Source organism: Carya illinoinensis, chromosome 11 (genome assembly GCF_018687715.1).
Source record: "Carya illinoinensis cultivar Pawnee chromosome 11, C.illinoinensisPawnee_v1, whole genome shotgun sequence".
In the NCBI taxonomy this organism is placed as follows: Eukaryota; Viridiplantae; Streptophyta; class Magnoliopsida; order Fagales; family Juglandaceae; genus Carya; species Carya illinoinensis.
Window position 1 is genome coordinate 8,125,363 of NC_056762.1, and position 18,267 is coordinate 8,143,629.

The 18,267-nt window shown below is 38.4% G+C and overlaps 2 protein-coding genes across 6 annotated transcripts; both read left to right on the forward strand.

The window, feature by feature from the left end:
• The first annotated feature begins 1,689 nt into the window (after nt 1-1,689).
• Nucleotides 1,690-7,304, forward strand: LOC122281841 (putative pentatricopeptide repeat-containing protein At1g74580). 5 transcript variants are annotated; one of them, XR_006230330.1, is made up of 5 exons: nt 1,690-1,998; nt 2,101-4,556; nt 5,180-5,267; nt 5,386-5,592; nt 7,138-7,304. XR_006230330.1 is itself a non-coding variant. In XM_043093649.1 (2 exons), exon 2 carries the CDS (start codon nt 2,165-2,167, stop codon nt 4,493-4,495), a length of 2,331 nt encoding a protein of 776 aa, XP_042949583.1. In that variant the 5' UTR covers nt 1,690-1,998; nt 2,101-2,164; the 3' UTR covers nt 4,496-4,557. The 5 variants fall into 5 exon arrangements, 1 of the variants encoding a protein (XP_042949583.1); XR_006230328.1 differs by having other exon boundaries at nt 7,160-7,304; XR_006230331.1 differs by having other exon boundaries at nt 5,186-5,267; nt 7,160-7,304.
• On the forward strand, nt 7,302-9,659 carry LOC122282182 (glutathione S-transferase U9-like). Its single transcript, XM_043094136.1, has 2 exons — nt 7,302-7,622; nt 9,285-9,659. The coding sequence occupies exons 1-2, from the start codon at nt 7,302-7,304 to the stop codon at nt 9,657-9,659; spliced, it is 696 nt and encodes a 231-aa protein (XP_042950070.1).
• The last annotated feature ends 8,608 nt before the right edge of the window (nt 9,660-18,267 follow it).

An 18,267-nucleotide genomic window follows, 5' to 3' on the forward strand; every position in this document is an offset into this window, starting at 1 on the left:
CAACCAGACTTTTTGGGTCGTAGGTCCTCTCTGTCAAAAGAACAAACACGAGCATTTGAAAGTATATATGGATGTCCACCACCACACAGCAATTCGACATGCCCATCGATGCATGGACAACCACGGCTTCGTTTGGATGGTAAGAGCCTTTCATATTATTTAATTTCAATATTAAAACATTACAAATATAAACACTTTTCAATTTCAAATTTTCAATCTTTTTTTTCTAATTATTAAGACTTTTCTAAATTTAAAAAAAAAAAATCAGTTTTTTTCAAATTCAAAATAAAAATAATATTATAACAATATTTTAACTTTATAATAATTTTATTCAATTTTTTCTATCATTTTCCAAAATCTCATTAAATATCTCAACTTAAATTATTTTATTACAATTCACATATCATCTCATAATATCTCACTATCCAAACCAGACATCTTATTGCACCGAACCAAAGCCACTCTCCTCACTCGCATAGACAACGTCGTTTTAAATAGAAAGAATCATCAATGAAGTAGACTCCCTACATATCATTACCACAATAAATCATGACCACATTGCTTTAGATTGGCAAATTTATTCCTAAATCAGATCAATGGCAATGCCATTGCAATGCTTTTTCTTTTTGTTTAGGCCTAATATGAGCTCCAAATGCTCCCCATCGGAATAGACAAACATTAGTCGTTTTGGGTTATTGCTACTGTCGTTGCCCAATGATACAAAATCTAGAATTCTCAAAATGAGATTGTAGGTGATAAGGATGATAATGCACACTTTGAAAGCGGTTCAATTATCGAAGTTCTTGCGCTCACAAGCTCGACTTATTCAACATCATACTTTCATTTTATTTTTATTTTACTATTTAAAATATTTTATTAGATAAAATGTTACTTTTATCCCACTTGGATCATATTTTATTTTTTCAAAAGAGAAATTTATAGATTGATCAATAATGTCACATTATTGAAATCAAATGAAAGTAAAATTGGTTCCTGTTTGGATATTGAGTTCAGTTGAGTTATTTATAAATAGTAGTGAGTTAAGATAATTGAGTGAGTTTTATAAAGTCTACCTAAGATGAGTTTAGATTTATTTAGATGTTAAGATCAGTTTAGATGTATTTATAAGAAATTGAAAAAAGTTATAAATCCCAAGTGTAAAGAAGTATTGAATTGAAAAAAATTATGAATCCTATGTGTAAAGATATTTTGAGTTGAGATAAGTTTAGTGATTTAAAAATTGAATGTTAGACTCGGTTTAGAGTTTGGTATAATTTGTTTTTTTTTCCCTAATCAAAACGACATCGCGCAATGTTTAGCCCTTCTGGCTAATTAGATCCCTTCCACGTTGCACTGTTCATTCAAGTATACTTGGATCCGAGCATATGATGCAGCCCGAGGACCCCCCCTAGGTCATAAGTTGGGCCGGCACACGGAAGAATTTAAGTTTTTTGAAATCCATAATCCGGGTTACACCAAGTTTATTTTTTTTAGTTTTTAAATTCTGTTACACGAGTTGTACCGAGTTAAAAATATATATATATATATACCCGACTTGCAAGTACCGGATTTTAAATCCGATATCCGTCCCTAAATATGGGCGGGTGAAGAATCCGAACAAAATAACCGCCTCCTGACCGGGTCTCAAAAAAATGGGCCCGGATGAACGTGGGTACCTTTCTACATGTAACCTCTCTCTCTCTCTCTCACTCACAAAAATACATTCTTTCCCATCATCCTTATTTGTTGCCTCTTCGGAATTCATTCACAACGCATCTATGATTTTTCTTCTTCCTCCTCCTCCTTTTTCCCCTTCAATTCACAGCTGAGACTTTTTTTCTTTCTTATTTCCGTACCCAATGACTTCTCCTTGAATTCGACTGTCTCTCTCTCTCTCTCTCCGTCCCCTGTGCTTCGTCAGTGAACAACAAGTGCACTTAAATTCCCCCACCCCCTCCATTTTTCTCTCCAAGTGCCTGCAAATCTGGTGAATCACGTGTGAGTCTCTCTCTACCCTTTTCTTATTCTTGTTTCCCCTTGAGAAGTGAATTCGCTTTATGCTTTTTAGTATATGAACGAGGTTGTCTGTTTCTTCTGTAGTGGTTTATTGTATTTACGTGGCTTCGCATACGATTGTGTAAAATCATTGTGTAGTGTTTCTGGAATGAGTCCTGCTTTACTTCCTAAACATGTCGCTGCGGTTGTCAAATACCAAAAAGATCCCCTTAAAGCACTTGCAATGTTCAATTCAGTGAAAAAGGAAGATGGGTTCAAGCACACATTATTGACTTATAAATGCATTATTGAGAAGCTTGGGTTTCACGCGGAGTTTGAGGCCATGGAGAGCATGCTCGCGGAGATGAGGATGAATACCGATAATAGTTTACTAGAAGGTGTGTATATTGGAGCCATGAAGAATTATGGAAGGAAAGGGAAGGTTCAAGAGGCCGTTGATGTGTTTGAAAGGATGGATTTTTATGACTGTGTGCCTTCGGTTCAATCTTATAATGCGATCATGAATATACTTGTTGAGTACAGTTATTTTAGTCAAGCTCACAAAGTGTATTTGAGGATGAAAGATAAAGGGATTGTTCCAGATGTGTACACTTTCACCATTAGAATAAAGTCCTTTTGTAGAACAAGTAGGCCTCATGCTGCACTGAGGCTTCTAGATAATATGGCTTCTCAGGGATGCGAGTTAAATGCAATTGCATATTGTACGGTGATTGCTGGGTTTTATGAACAGAATTGTCAAGTTGAGGCATATGAATTGTTTTTACGGATGCTTGGGCATGGTATTTATCCCGACATCACCACATTTAACAAGCTTGTTCATATTCTTTGCAAGAAGGGGGATGTCCAAGAAAGTGAGATACTTCTCAACAAGGTACTAAAAAGGGGAGTTGTGCCCAATTTGTTTACATTCAATATCTTCATTCAGGGGCTCTGCAAGAAAGGTGCGCTTCATGAGGCTGCCAGATCATTGGATGGTGTGACGAGTGAAGGTCTGACTCCTGATGTTGTCACGTATAACACATTGATCTGTGGCTTATGTAAATACCGTAGGGTTGTGGAAGCTGAGTTTTACCTGCGTAAAATGGTGAATGGTGGGTTGCAGCCTGATGGATTCACCTACAATACTATTATCGATGGGTATTGCAAACTGGGTATGATACAAAATGCAGATGAGGTTCTCAGTGATGCAATTTTCAAGGGGTTTGTGCCTGATGAATTTACTTATTGCTCACTAATCAATGGATTTTTCCATGATGGTGATATAGACCGTGCCAATGCTGTATTTAATAAGGCATTGGATAAAGGATTGAAACCTAGTATTGTTCTCTACAATACCTTAGTCAAAGGGTTGTCTCAGCATGGACTAATTTTGCAGGCCTTGCAACTGATGAATGAGATGTCAGAAAAGGGTTGCAAACCCAATATATGGACTTACAACTTAGTTATCAATGGGTTGTGCAAGATGGGGTGTGTCTTAGATGCCATTAATCTTATGAATGATGCTATTGCTAAAGGCTACATTCCTGACATATTTACCTTTAATACTTTGATTGATGGTTGCAGCAAACAGATGAAGTTGGATGATGCACTTGAGATAGTAAATAGAATGTGGAGTGAGGGTGTTACTTCTGATGTGATCACATATAATACTGTGTTGAATGGACTTTGCAAAGCTGCAAAGTCTAGAGATGTGATGGATACTTTCAATGCAATGATAGAGAAAGGGTGTGTCCCTAACATAATTACATATAACATAGTGGTAGAGAGCCTGTGCAAAGCTCGAAAAGTAAGTGAAGCTTTCAACTTACTTGAGGAAATAAAGAACAAAGGTTTTACTCCAGATATTGTTAGTTTTGCAACGTTGCTTAATGGGTTTTGTTCTAATGGTGATTTGGATGGAGCTTACGAGTTATTTCAAATGATGGAACAAAAATATAAAGTTTCCCATACAACTGCAACATACAATATACTGATCAATGCTTTTGCTGAAAAGCTAAAAGTTAATACGGCAGAAAAGCTTTTCTATGAGATGGGTGACCATGGCTGTGCCCCAGATTGTTATACTTATCGTGTTCTTATTGATGGCTTCTGCAAAACGGGGAACATTGATTCTGGGTACAATTTTCTCTTGGAAGAGGTCGAGAAGGGATTTATTCCATCACTGACGACATTTGGACGGGTACTGAATTGTCTTGCTATGGAGCACAGAGTTTGTGAGGCAGTTGGTATCATCCACCTTATGGTGCAGAAAGGCATTGTCCCTGAGGTTGTAAATTCAATTTTTCAGGCTGATAAAAAGGAGGTGGCAGCCCCAAAGATTGTTGTAGAAGATTTGTTGAAGAAAAGTCATATAACTTATTATGCATACGAAGTTCTATATGATGGCATCAGGGATAAAAAAGTACTTAAGAAGGTTCAAACTAAGCCTTCTCCTGACTTGAGAATGAGGTCTTTAAATGTTGATGGACCAATATACTGATTTAGAAAGCTGTGAGGGAGGGCTCTCCAGTGGCATCTGGAAGGGTACTGCAGCACACTCGGTACTTATCTACTTTATAATTTTTTACCTCTTAACTTAGATTAAGGGTGGTACTTATCTACTTGATACAACTATTCGATATGTATCAAAGCTTTAAATTAGTTGCCATCCCTTGTCAAAGGCACGCCATAGCCATCTAGTTTAAGAAGGAATATCCCTAAATTACTCTATTGCTAAAAGCTCTAGCTGGCGAGTGTTTGAATCTTGAGAATGGCTGCTACGCTAGAGGATAGGATTATCCAGAGTGCCCCTCCTAGGACAAATGGCAGGATCAAACCTGGCTAATGGTCTTTTGTGCTTTTGACTCAATCCTACCCCTTTGCCCTTAAGAACACCGTTATGGATCCCATATGGCATAATTGTGTTGCTGCCACTGGTTACAACTAAACAATTGGCCCATGTAATCAGGGGATAAAACAGCTGTGAACTTGCCATACTTGCTACACGTTGATCTTGCAAGTTCAGATATTTTATTTTCTTAAATTGAAATGAAAATATGAATGGACTGAACTGCTCAATGCTCTTTGTTAGATTATCTTTAAAGTTTTCTGGATTAAATTTGCAGGCTTGCTTCTCTTTTTTGGCTTTATTGTTTGCTTTTAATATCTGGTCTTAATCTGTTAGATGCAGGAAAAAGGATATTGGCATTGAAACTCGGCTAGTCGGAAATTCAATCGCGAATTGACTACCAAGGTGACTCTGCGGTGAAAGGGTGAGTAATGAAACTTGTTGGTGCTTTTTCTGGCTTAGATTCATCTTATTTTTATTTCAGTAGTGTGTGATTCATACCTGTAGATTTTGTGATATAGTTATGGTCGCCATTGTTCCAGGCATTAAATCCAGAATATGTTGGCATCATGCTTGATAGAATATGAAGGGGACCTTCTGAAATATTCAGGATGCAACATTACCATCTCTGGAGCCAGCGATCGGTAAAAGCTAAAACGGTGAAGACAATAATGCAAATTCAGAATGTAAGCTAGAAACAGTGAACCTTACAATCTTCCCAGCGTTTCGAAAATTAAGTAATGGATATTGTAAGTTCTCTCCCTGTGGACTTGGAAAGCTCCTTTGCTTTTTTTAATAAGGTTCTCTAACTTAAAAAAAGAAAAGAAAAGAAAGTAATTTGATATTTCATTTAATTAAAATAATAATTTAATTTGGAGTTCTTGTAAAAGTATTGTTTTTCGTGTACGTGTACACTTGTGTGTGTGTGTGTGTGTTTTTTTTTTAATGAAAACCTAGGCAATGATTCTATGATTTTGTTTCTTGAGAAATTGAAATCTTTTTTTTTTTTTTTTTGTTCAAAAGATATTTAGATTAAAGTTGAAAGTTTTCTTTGAAGAATATTTTAAAAAAAAGGAAACCCAACCTAGAAATTAATGGTTCGATAAGATTAATGTAAATGGTTATATGACACTACACGTGTTGCAACTTATGCTATAGAAAATACGAAAAGATGCCAATACAATTATTAAAGTTAAAACAGATACTTGAAAACTATAATCAATAAGAAAGTATTTTAATCACAATGCCAAAGTCATTTAAATGAAGAAGGTTTATTTTATAAGTAGGTGGGTGGGCAAAGGTGATGATGTAATATCATCAACAAAGGAGGTTATTGTTAAGATATAATATTAATTAATAAAACCTATTTTTTCTTGTCAGCTTAAATTTTTAAGACAAATGATGATTTTACATGGTATTAGATGAGAGATCTTGAGCTCAAACCTTGTTCTGCTTTATATCTTTAGTCAATCTCACATATGCAGTGTCATCTTCAAGCTCACAATCCTAATATGGGCAGGGGAACAAAAAAAAAATTAAAATTACCTCGAGACCTCTAATTGCAATTATTTTGTGAATATGGTTGACCAAGGTTTCCTCGTTAATGGTTTGGTCAATGACCTTATCACCATTCTTTGTTTGAATTAATAATTCATAGTTGTTCACTTGGAAGGGCTGGCTTGGCTACCATCATTGTGTGCATAAGTTCATCTCCTTAATTGTTCTGCAGTCAATGTAGAGTCACTCTCAAACATTGGTATCATTTCATCATAAAGAAGATTTGATAAACATATTGAAGATGGTGCAAGGATTAGGAACATGAACTCATTCTCTAAACATGGATGCTTACAAGATCTGAAAAACACAAAACTGAGAAAAAAGAGCGATAAAGATTATACAGACGAGGAAAATCGAGTGATCCTCAATGGAGTGGGGGATCGTCCATGATTAGAGATCGGTAACATTTCATATCATGGTAAAATAAATTTGATATTAATTCAATCTCTCTTTTGGTATCTTCTTTCTTTCATTATCTGGATTTGTTCAATGGCTCCAGTCACCATCGTAGCCCCCCCCCTCCCCCTTCTTTTTTTTTCCTTGGTCTGCACCATAATGCCACCAATTCAAGAACCTTCAAATACCATAAAATAACTTAAAAATGAAAAATAAAATAAAAAGAGAGACACGTATTAATGTAGGAATACATGCATTTTAATTAGCATTGATTAAGACTACGTGAATAATCTATATATTTGCTGGATGACCATCAGGCTATATTTATTGATTATGACTAGGATGATTGTATCCATGACGTAGGAAGATGTTTTCTTTTTCTGCAAGAAATTAAGTTAACAAGCAATTGGAGGGAGGTGACTTTATATATTAACCTTCCATGGCGTTGGACCTCAATATCCGAAGAGAAATCAGAGCAAAGAGACACTAGATAAGAAAGAGAGAGATGGCAGAGGAAAACAAAGTGATTCTGCATGGATTCTGGCCTAGTCCTTTTGTCAAGAGGGTGGAACTAGCCCTTAAAATTAAAGGTATACCCTACGACTATGTGGAAGAAGATCTGCCGAACAAAAGCTCACTTCTGCTCGAATACAATCCAGTTTACAAGAAAGTTCCTGTCCTTGTTCATAATGGAAAACCCATTGCAGAGTCGATTGTCATCCTCGAATACATTGATGAAACCTGGAAAAATGGTCCTTCACTTCTGCCTGAAGATCCCTATAAAAGAGCCGAAGTTCGCTTCTGGGCTAGCTTTCTCCAGCAGCAGGTATATTAAGAGAAAATGATGTATACTGATTGCTTATTACTTTGTGAACATGGGTGTTTTTTACAATGAATTTTGCATTTCAGTTTGTGTCAAGAATTTTCCACTCCCAAATTTATTAAGTGAAAAATATAATTTATATAATAATGTAAGGGTACGGTTTATAAGAAACTTTCTTCCACACGTCTATAAATTTGATAAGTCGGCTTAGTTTTGATATAGAAATAGTTTTAATTTAGGGTTTTGCTACACAACACCCCAACACCCCACCTTTTTTTTAATTTTTATTATTTTATTTTTTATTAAATATTTAATATATAAATAATGAATAAAATAATTAAATTAATTTAAAAAGAATAAATTTAAAAAAAAATATTAAAAAAATATTAAAAATTTAAAAAAGGGTAGGATGTTGGGGTGTTGGGAGGTTGTGTAGATTTTTTCTTTAATTTATCTCATCTCACTAACTAAACTACACCTAACTTAAAATACTGAAATTTGTCTCTTCATTAAAAAAAAAAAAAAAACATTCTTATCATATGTTTAAGGAATACATGTCAGTTTTTTAAATAGGTTATAAGAGGAAAACTCTGTCCGTATGTATATAAATTAATATATCTTGTGACGTGATATGATAAATAGAATTTTATTATAAGTGCATCAGTACTATTATTTTAGTCGAGTACTGCACTACATCTACAAAAAAATTATATAAAATAATCTCATAAACTGACGTGATTTCATCTAATCTGTTAGATTTACTTTAACTTTACAACCTGACAAATCACATCAAGCCATGCACATTAGTTTATAAAATTTCTTTTGTGTAATTCTTTTGTAACTAGAGTGTTTCCCATTTTAGTCTCTAAAATCTTGGTTCATCAATTTGATTTCTATCGTGAGTATATTAGTGGGGGAGAAACCTCGAAAACTTTGCTGGAGTGAATTGTGGAGTCGATATATAGCTAATTTGGAGGCATTAAAAACTATATTGCTTAATGTGAAGGGAATCTGCTTATCAAAGACACATGGAATACATTCAAGTAGTACAAAATTCAAGAAGCTTCATTAATTTTTAAAATGAGTAATATAAGTCCCGCGTACTCATTTTAAAAAAATAAATAATAATATTTTCTCTTTTTTTTTTGAAATAATAATATTTTCTCTTTTAAGTGAAGTGAAATGGATCGATAATACCAGTTTAATGTAAAATACAAAGTATGTTTTATTATTTGATACCATGTATTTTAGCAGGCGAAATGACTAAAATATGGTTGCTCACTTTCCGTACACCCTTAGAATATATTTAGAGCATCTGAGACGAAAAAAGATTCTCTCAATTATTGCTAATAAAAATATACAGTATAGATTTAGTGTAGAATAAGAGATGCTCATAATTTTATTATATTATATATTTTGCGAGTGAAATGACTAAAAGATATTGATCATTTCATAACCTCATGAATCATGATATCATTAATTTATACTAATTAGTGGATAGCAGCTGTGAAATGAAAATGATAATTTTCCATCAGGAACATACAACTTGGTGCAGAACACATGATAATGAACGATCTCAGGCCAATTTAAGAAAAGAACAAAGCCTTCAGGCTATTACAGGATTTAATTTATTATTAACGCTTGTAAGTTGTGCCATACGCGCAGTTGCTTCAGAGGGCGATCTTAGTGGTAAAATCCGATGGAGAAGCACAGGAAAAAGCCATCGAGGAACTGTTTGAGAAACTAAAGCTGTTGGAAGAGAGAATTATGAACATCTTTCCAGAGGGCACTGCATCCATTAACCAAGAGAATATGGGACTTCTGGATATTGTACTTATATCCTGTTTTGGCTACTATAAGGTTCTGGAAGAAGTCCTGGGGTTCAAGGTTATGGACCCAGAGAAGACTCCACTGGTGTTTTCATGGCTGACAACCCTACTTGAGATACCTGTGGTGAAAGAGGCGATACCCTCTCATGAAAAGGAAGTGCTATTTATAAAATATGTCAGACAGAATGCCCTTAACCCCACTGCCGTTTGACCTTATAAATTGATTTTGATTCTCAGCTTCTGTTGCAGCAATAACCTGGGTATGTACGAAGGTTGTCTTTTCATGTTATCTTTATTGTAATAAGGCCTGTGGCCAGTTCTGTGTAATAGATTATGGTTCAATATCAACAGCATTTGCTAGCTAGTTTAAAATATTCCATCGCCTTGTAATATGACACTATACAAAGATAACCCAAAAGGAAAGGAAAAGACTCGTCAAAGTTTAACAAGGAGACTTCATATATATATATATATATATATATAGAATGGATCGGTCTTGAACATTCATTCTATATATGCAATTTGAAATGGAAGAGAGGGAGATAGAGACAAGCCTAGCTAGGGTTGGATCCCACATTCAACCTGGGGCTGATCCGGTCTCGCCATGCATTTTCTCATGCAATCATGATAATTAACCATGCTTATCATGTTCTCGCCATGGCATCAGTTTTCTAAAACAAGGTTATCTCCTTTTTAAGGAAAATAAAATTCTGGTAATACTGTTTCTAGTTTTTTTTTTTTTTTGTTATTTTTTTTTACAAATTCTGAATCCCTTTAGTCTAAAAAAAAACATTTTCCTTTCTTCATTTTTTCATAAAGAGTGATGTTGATGTCATGTTTCATATCCTGGGCAACTCAACAGTTCCTCTCGAAGACCTGCAAGATCCACTAAGATGAGGGCTCGAGGTGGTGGGGGACACCTCCGATGCCTAAGTCAAAATAATCTTTTTGGAAGGAGTGCACTAGGAGAAAAAGTGTTCAGATCACTTTCCCTGAGCCCAGGACGTGCTTGTATTCCTGGTTGTGCTGGTCCCCACTCACTGCTAGTAGATCATGCAAGAGCGTACTGAGTGCTGTACTAGTGGCAGGGTCCTCCTTTGTCATGTTAGTCGTCACCTTGCCGTATAATACATGGGTCGCTCTAGTTTTCTTCGTTTGTCCCTGGTTGTAAATACTTATCAAAAAAGGAAAAAAAGTTTGTCTCTTGTTGTAGATGAGGGGGAGGTGCACACGTTGTCGCGGTTACAGGAGTGAGTGGGTGTTTGGCTCTAACCTTGCGTGCTTGTTCCTTTGGCCATTTGATGTGATGTGCCTGTTGTTTGACGATGTGGGCAGTGGCTCAAGTAGGTGGCATGACTAGTCACCATATTTGACTTGATGGGCTTTCTCTGGCCCTATCTGGCCTTCCTTCTTTAGTTGCTTTTGCATTGGGACTATCCATTAACTAGCTTGGGCCTTGAGGGGGAGAAAAAACCCCATGCAGCCCAAGGAGGAAAATAAACTCTCCTAACAGTACCTCGCGAATTCCCACCACACATATGTGGTGAGAATTCAAAAATTGTTTGTCGTGGTTGATGTGACTCACTTGCCCATTATGGCGGGTTATGTCTACGTTGTGGGCGTCAGTTATTGCTGCCACGCATGAGGAGGGGGTTTGTCTTCTACTTGGTTATGGATTGGCCATTGTCCTCCACTCATGCAATTCTCTCTCTTCTACGCCCAGGGCATGCACGATGGTTTATCTCTCCCATCATTACGCACAACGAGGATCTTGGAATTTGCTCCTGACATTTCCCCTTTTGCAGTGCCTATCACTTCCCAGCATTGGAAAGCTCAATCAATGCATGCCTCTATTTAAACCCAATCCCTTTGTCGTCATCACTCCCCTACTGTTTCTTCTCTATGTGCTTCATCCTTGTGTACTCTTACTCTCCCTTACCTCTTATTCGAGTTCCTTCCTTCTTAACCATCAATTGTCTCTAGCATCCATTTTTTACTCACCTTAGATGGCTCCCAAAAGTGCCCCTCGCCCTGGCACCAAGAAGGACCACTTCGTGCATCCCAAGGGGACCACTGGTGACCTTGAAGTGTGACATAACCTACCGCTGGAGAGAAGTCGTTGTTCTTTGAGGGTCAAAATTGGGAGTCGATGGCCTTTCCCGTTGACCTCCGTGCGCTGAGGGGACCTTTGACATTCTCAATTCGGTAGTTTTGGAGGTCCCAGGATGCTATGTTGCGGCTATCGACGTCGATTATTTAGAGATGAAGGTGACTCTTTTCCCCCTTATGTTTGTGAATATGCTAAGACTATCGTTTTGTCGCCCCATTCATGACGTTTTGGACCACCTCCGCTTGGCTCTAGCCCAACTTCACCCAAATGCCTTGAGCTTTTGGTCACGAGTTGCATGATTTATCACATGGTGCTTGGCACCGAGGCTGGGGAGTATCCCGGCCTCAATACAGGGAATTCCTCTATGTTTACAGGTTATTACATCTCAAAGGTAATTTGTGTAGCTTTAAGGAGCGTGGCTAGAAGTGGATTGTCAACATGGAGGAGCGCTATTCACACATCAAGGACTAGACCAAGCACTTTTTCTTTGTGTTGGGGTCGGGCTGTGAATATCTTGATGGGTAAGCCGTTCAACAGGAATTACCAATTCAGGTCGTTTGGGGACTACAAGATAATAACCATCGCTTTGTCTGAGTGGGAGGATGCTAGGTTGGCAACCGTCCTGGCTTGGGTTAAGGACCATTCTGATGACTCTATGACAGACGTAGTCTTGACCAATGTCAACATTTCCTGCCATCTTTTTATGCTAGACCAATCCTACGTTTTGGGTAGGTGTTTTCTAAGGGAGTCTCCTACTTCCTAGGGACACAAGAGACATTCTAGTCCCTCTACAGCTGGTGGTAAGAGGAGGAGGCTACATGTCACCCATGATATAGCCAGGGCATCTTTGAGGGGAGAGAAGAAGGTGTCTCAAAATGAGATCCCAGTCCCACGCTTGAAGGTGTCAAGTAGTGGGATCGTAGCAGGCTTTTCCTTTGGCCGAGCTGTGGCCCCATCTTTTCCCACCCCACCGATCATCCAAGTTTCGGTAGCTCAAGCTACTGCCCTAGTTCTTACCCCACCAACTTTTACGAGAAGGAGCCATACGACGATGAGGTCGACCTTTGGATGGCTTTCTTCAAGGCCTTCCTTAAAGCTGCCTCGAGAGGGACTCTTGGGTTGGAGGTGTCGTTTGAAGACATCGCTGAGCCATCGTGGTCGGTTCCCATTGAGTTTCAGTCAGATATCCCTATCATCACAACTTCCACCATGGTCGTTGGGAGTAAGGCTGTGCAAATCCTATGCCAACTTTGACTCCATCAGACCTCTGCTATAATTCCAACTACGACTGAGTCAGAGTATTCAGAATTTGAAGTCAGAGTCGGAGTTCCTCCGAGAATGTATGTCAGAGTTGGAGTTAGAGTTTGGAGGCATGTATAGCTCCGAATTTTGACTTAAAAAAAAAAATTAGATGTGTTTTAATTTGAAATTTTATTTTTATTTTTTTTAACTAACTAAACGAAGCTGTTTCATTTCATGTGGAATGGCGTCGTCCTTTAAGCGGTACGACCCTAGTCAATTGCTGGCCTTTACTATGAGCAGTCCTTCCCATCATAGAACGACCTTGTTAAAGTACTGCTTAGCTCTCCTCTTGTTGTTTGTCATCTGCACCTTGGCTTCTTGCCTTCCCTCTTCTAGCAAATCTAATTGTTCTCTTAGCTTATTGTCATTGGCATTTGGGTCGTAGTGTTGCACTAGGTAGGACGACATTCCTATCTCTATTGGCATCACTGCCTCGCTGTCATATGTTACGGCAAATGACATTTCTCCAGTTGGAGTTCTAACTGTCATTAAATATGCCCACAAGACTCTTGGTAGTTCCTCGGCCCACCTTCCCTTCTAGTTCATAAAATTTTTCTTTAGGATTCCCATCAGGGTTTTGTTAGTCGCCTCAACTTGTCCAGGATTGCAGATGGCCTAGGAAGAGTATTTGAACTTGATCTTGAGTTTTGTACACCATTCTTGGTAGTGGGAGGAATCAAATTACCAGCCGATGTCTGATATGATGCTTTAAGGAATGCTGAAGTGGCGGACCACTGATTTTTATAGGAGTCTTGTGATGGCTACAACGATGATCGTTGCCAGAGCTTCCGCTTCTACCCTACGGATTAGTAAAGTAATCCACCACGACAACTACAAACCTTACTCCCTCTTTGCATGGAGGAAGTGGCTTGACTAGATCCAATCTCCATTGCAGGAATGACCACGAAGACATGATTGACGTCAACTCTTCTTATGGACAATGCGGGACTGAAGCATGCGTTTGGCACTTTGAGCATCCTTTTACAAAATCCTCAATGTCTCTGAGGGCATGGGGCTAGTATTACCCCTTCCTAATTACCTTCGCAGCTAACACCCTGCCTCCTATATGGTTACTGTAGATCCCCTCGTGTTCCTTAGCTAGTATGTACTTGACCTCATCCTGCAAGACACATCTCAGAAGTGGTTTAGAGAACCTTTTTCATACAGGACTTCATCTATCACCATGAAACTTGTTGCCCTATTCCTGACATTCCGTGCTTCTCCCTTATCACTTGGCAACTCGTTGGTGTTGAGGTATTTCAATATATCCGAGACCCACTCTGGTGTTTTAGGGCCAATGACCAAGACTTTTATTCCTACAGTTGGGAAGTCCACTATTCGAGTTACCATGTTTTCTAGTAGGCGTGATTCTTCTTGTCTTGAGGCTGTTTGCACCAGCTTGTTTACCTCTTGGTTCTCTTCTCTCGGTATCTACTGAATGTGCAAGTAGCAGAAAAACTCGCACTCCTCTCCAACCAACTGAAGGTATTTCTTCAACTTTTTACCTTTTGTGGCGAACTCACCTCGCACCTGGGTAATGACTACTTATGAGTCTACCCTAACTTCCACTTTTGTTGCTCCTAATGCTCTGGTCGTTGCCAATTTGGCTAGTAGGGTTTTGTACTCAGGTTCATTATTGCTTGCCCTAAAGGTGAGCTTGATCACATTGTTGTGTTCTTCATAGGCCCCTATGACAATGTGCACCCCCATGCCCTCACTAGCCCGACAGGATGAGCCATCAGCATAGACCTGCCATGGCTTTCCTGTGGGTGTTATTGGCACTTCTTCTAGAAAATCAATGAACTCGACCAGAAGTCTGCCAACACGTATCCTTTTATTACAGTGCAAGGGAGATATTCAATGTTGAACTCGTTCAGTTCAAAGGCCCAGTTCAACAGGTGGCTCGAGGTGTCTAGTCTCTATAGGACCTTCTTGAGGTGGGTGTCTATGAGTACCTTCATGGGTTGAGCCTCGAAATAGGGCCTCAGCCGCCTAGCGATAAGTACCAAGGCAAAAGCCATCACGTCTATCCTTGGGTACCTCACCTTAACTCCTCTGAATGTGTGACTAGTGTAGTAAATAGGCTACTATCGGCCCTCTTTTTCACAAACTAGGATTGCCGACACCAACAAATACACCAGCAAATCTTCTCCCAGTTTTGCCTAACTAAGGAGCGGTGAGTGAGTTAAATATTTCTTCAACTTATAGAATGCCTGGCTGCATTCGACATCCCAGTCTTGCACCTTCCTCAAGACTTTAAAGAATGGTAGGCATTTATTAGTAGAACAAGAAATGAATCGGCTTAGGGTAGCCACTCTCTCGGCCAACCTTTGCACCTCGTTGATGTTCTGAGGATGAGGCATGTTCATTATCACTGAAAACTTTTCTGGGCTGGCTTCAATTCCCCACTCGGAGACCAAAAAGTCCAGGAACCTTCCCGACTCCATTCCAAAAGCACATTTCAATGGGTTGAACTTCATCTTTTACCAGTACCATTTCGGGATAGTCTATATATGGATAAATTAGTTATATATGCATAAATTATATTTCAAAATAATATCAATGCAAATTTTAAAAAGTTAAAACACATATAAGAATCTTCATATGTGAGAAATGGATTAAAAATTACGAAAAACCAAAATTTTTACATTAATTACATCATAAGAATCTTCATATGTGACAATGTTATCGATCCTAGGCATCTCCATGTGATCCTAGGCCCATGTTCCTCCTACACGACCAAGCTAGTGAATATGCGTTTCCCTCCATGTGCTTGAGTTAACCCATTGCCTCTTTGCCTGGCATCGCGTCAGTCCTTCCCCATTCATGGGCCTTCCCTTTTGCCGACCAACTAGCTTTCTTGTTGGCCTACTCTAGCTAAGTTTTCCTATGATTCGTCAGGGCCCACAATGTGTCTTCCGCATTGATGAATGGTTTGGGAAGGACTCACGCAGTGTCTCGTCCATGAACTCCCACAACGTAGTGGGGTCTTTCACGTAACTCTTCCATGAACATATTTCTCAGCCAGATGCCTCCTAGTAGGGCAGTTAGGGTAATTTTCTCGTCCTAGTCATCCTCGTAGTCCGTTCTCTATTGAATCGAGACAAGTACGCTTTTAGACTTTTGTAGTCGCACTTTTTAATAGACAAAAGTTATGCTGCCGATCGTTTCCTCTTCTTGCTCACCATAAATTGTGTCAAGATTAGGTGCGCTAGCTCTCCGTGCTCGTTGATCGACCTCAGGGGTAGTGACTTGAATCACCCCTTCACTGTGCCTTTCAACATAAAGGGAAAAAACTCGGCACGTGATCTCGCTTGGGAACACATGAAAAGTCATGTGGGTTTTAAATGTCTCCAAATGCTTAAGAGGATCCTTAGACCCGCCATACATATCCATTTGATGAACTTTAAAATTTTACAAAAATGGTGCCGCCATGCTTTCCGAGATGTATGGTAAGTCGGTGCCAGTAAATATTTGGTCTATGGAGGATGATGTGCACATCTTCTTGGCCATTTCTGCACAATTACCCATAATCTCCCGCAACTCATGGTGCATCTACTTCCTTTCCTCTTTTGCCACGTCTACCTCCGCAGCTTTCGTTAGGGCTCGCAGTGTGTCTTTCACGTTGAGGAAGCTATTTGTGCAGTCCATGAACTCCCACAACGTCGTGGGGGTCTTTTGTGCCAACTCTAATATGAACTCGTTTCTTAGCCAGATGCCTCCTAGTAGGGCAACAATGGTGATTTTCTCATCTTGGTCATCCGTCGTCATCCGTTCTGTATTGAACTGGGACAGGTATGCTTTAAGACTCTCGTCTTCGCATTGCTTAATAGACAAGAGATATGCTACCGGTCATTTCCTCTTTCTACTCGCCATAAATTGTGTCAAGAATAGGCATGCCAGCTCTTCCTACCTGTCGATGGACCCTGAGGGTAGCAACTCGAACTACCCCCTTGTTGCGCCTTTAAATGTTAGGGGAAAAACTCGGCATGCGATCTCACACAAGAATCCATGAAGAGTCATGTGGGCTTTAATTGTCTCCAAATGTTCAAGAGGATCCTTAGATCCACCAAACATCTCCAGCTGATGGGCTATAAAATTGGGCAAAATTGGTGTTGCCATGATTTCTGTGATGTGTGGTAAGTTGGTGCTAGTAAGCAATTGGTTTACGAAAGATGATGCGCTTATCTTCTTGGCCATTTTTGTATACTTGTCCATGATCTCCCGCAACTCATGGTGCATTTGCCTTCTTTCCTCTTCTGTCGCGTCTACCTCCGCAGAACTTCGCAACTCAGCATGCTCATTTTGGCTTGGTCCTACGTTCTCCATAAACTCACCAATCGCTCTCTACATAACTTCATTTTCTTGCTGAAGGCTTTGTACCTTCGTGGTTGGTTTCTTTATCATGTCCTCTATCTCGACTAGCCTTGCCTCCATGTTCCTCGAAAATTCTTTCTATCCTCACTTGGTTTGTGAACGCTTTGATGCCAGCATACATGTTTTGCCTAAACTTTGACTCAAACAAGTGAACCAAAAATTTCGTGCAGTTTTACCTACAAGTATACAGGTGTTGTAGTACCTAGTAGGATTGAATTCACATGGATTAACTTATGTGATTAAGGAAATAACTCAAACAAAAAAAATAAATTACTAAAATGAATGTGCAATCAAGTAGACAAGAAAATCACTGAAAGGAAGATTTTTAAATTATTAAAATAAAACTAAAATGATAAAATAAATCAATATAGAGGATGACTAAATAAATCAATATAGAGGATGACTAAGGTTTCAAGGATTCGTCTAATATTTTAGACTATTATTTCCGATCGATTTATTTCAATTAAACTAGAATAATAATTCGTTTAATTGGAAGATTTAACATTTAAGATCAAGAAAAATAGTCACTAATGATTAAGCCTGAACGATTGATGGTTAAAATATTCACAAACTCATTTGAATGTCATAAAAATTTTTTTCAAGCATTCACTGTATTTGGAAATCACAATGAATCAAGATAAATATACAGATAATCAAAATATCTAATAATAAAACCATTGAATCGATCAAACTCACAATATAAATTTCAGTGTCGATCCGAAAATAATATCTAAATCATTAAACTTCACCTCTAACCTTAGTACGAGAATTTAGCCAATCATATTCATTACAAGAGCTACGAAAATCATAACAATATTCTCCATAAGACAACTAAAATAAAACACACAAATTAACACTAGAAAAATAATCTAAAACATAGGGCAAAAGTAAAGAGAATATGAGAGCCCTAAACGAAAAAAAACTCCCTATCCGTTTAGTCCAAAAAAAACTCTCTCCCATCTCCTATTTCTTAACTCGTTTTTTTCCCTTCTCTAGCTAAGCTCAAAACCAGCAAGCCCAAGAGACCACC

Bases quoted from the DNA above. Each gene is read 5' to 3' on its own strand.
- LOC122281841 (XM_043093649.1), top strand. From the start codon at position 2,165: ATGAGTCCTGCTTTACTTCCTAAACATGTCGCTGCGGTTGTCAAATAC.
- LOC122282182 (XM_043094136.1), top strand. From the start codon at position 7,302: ATGGCAGAGGAAAACAAAGTGATTCTGCATGGATTCTGGCCTAGTCCT. The intron at 7,623-9,284 runs GTATATTAAGAG...CCATACGCGCAG, and splicing joins CTAGCTTTCTCCAGCAGCAG to TTGCTTCAGAGGGCGATCTT.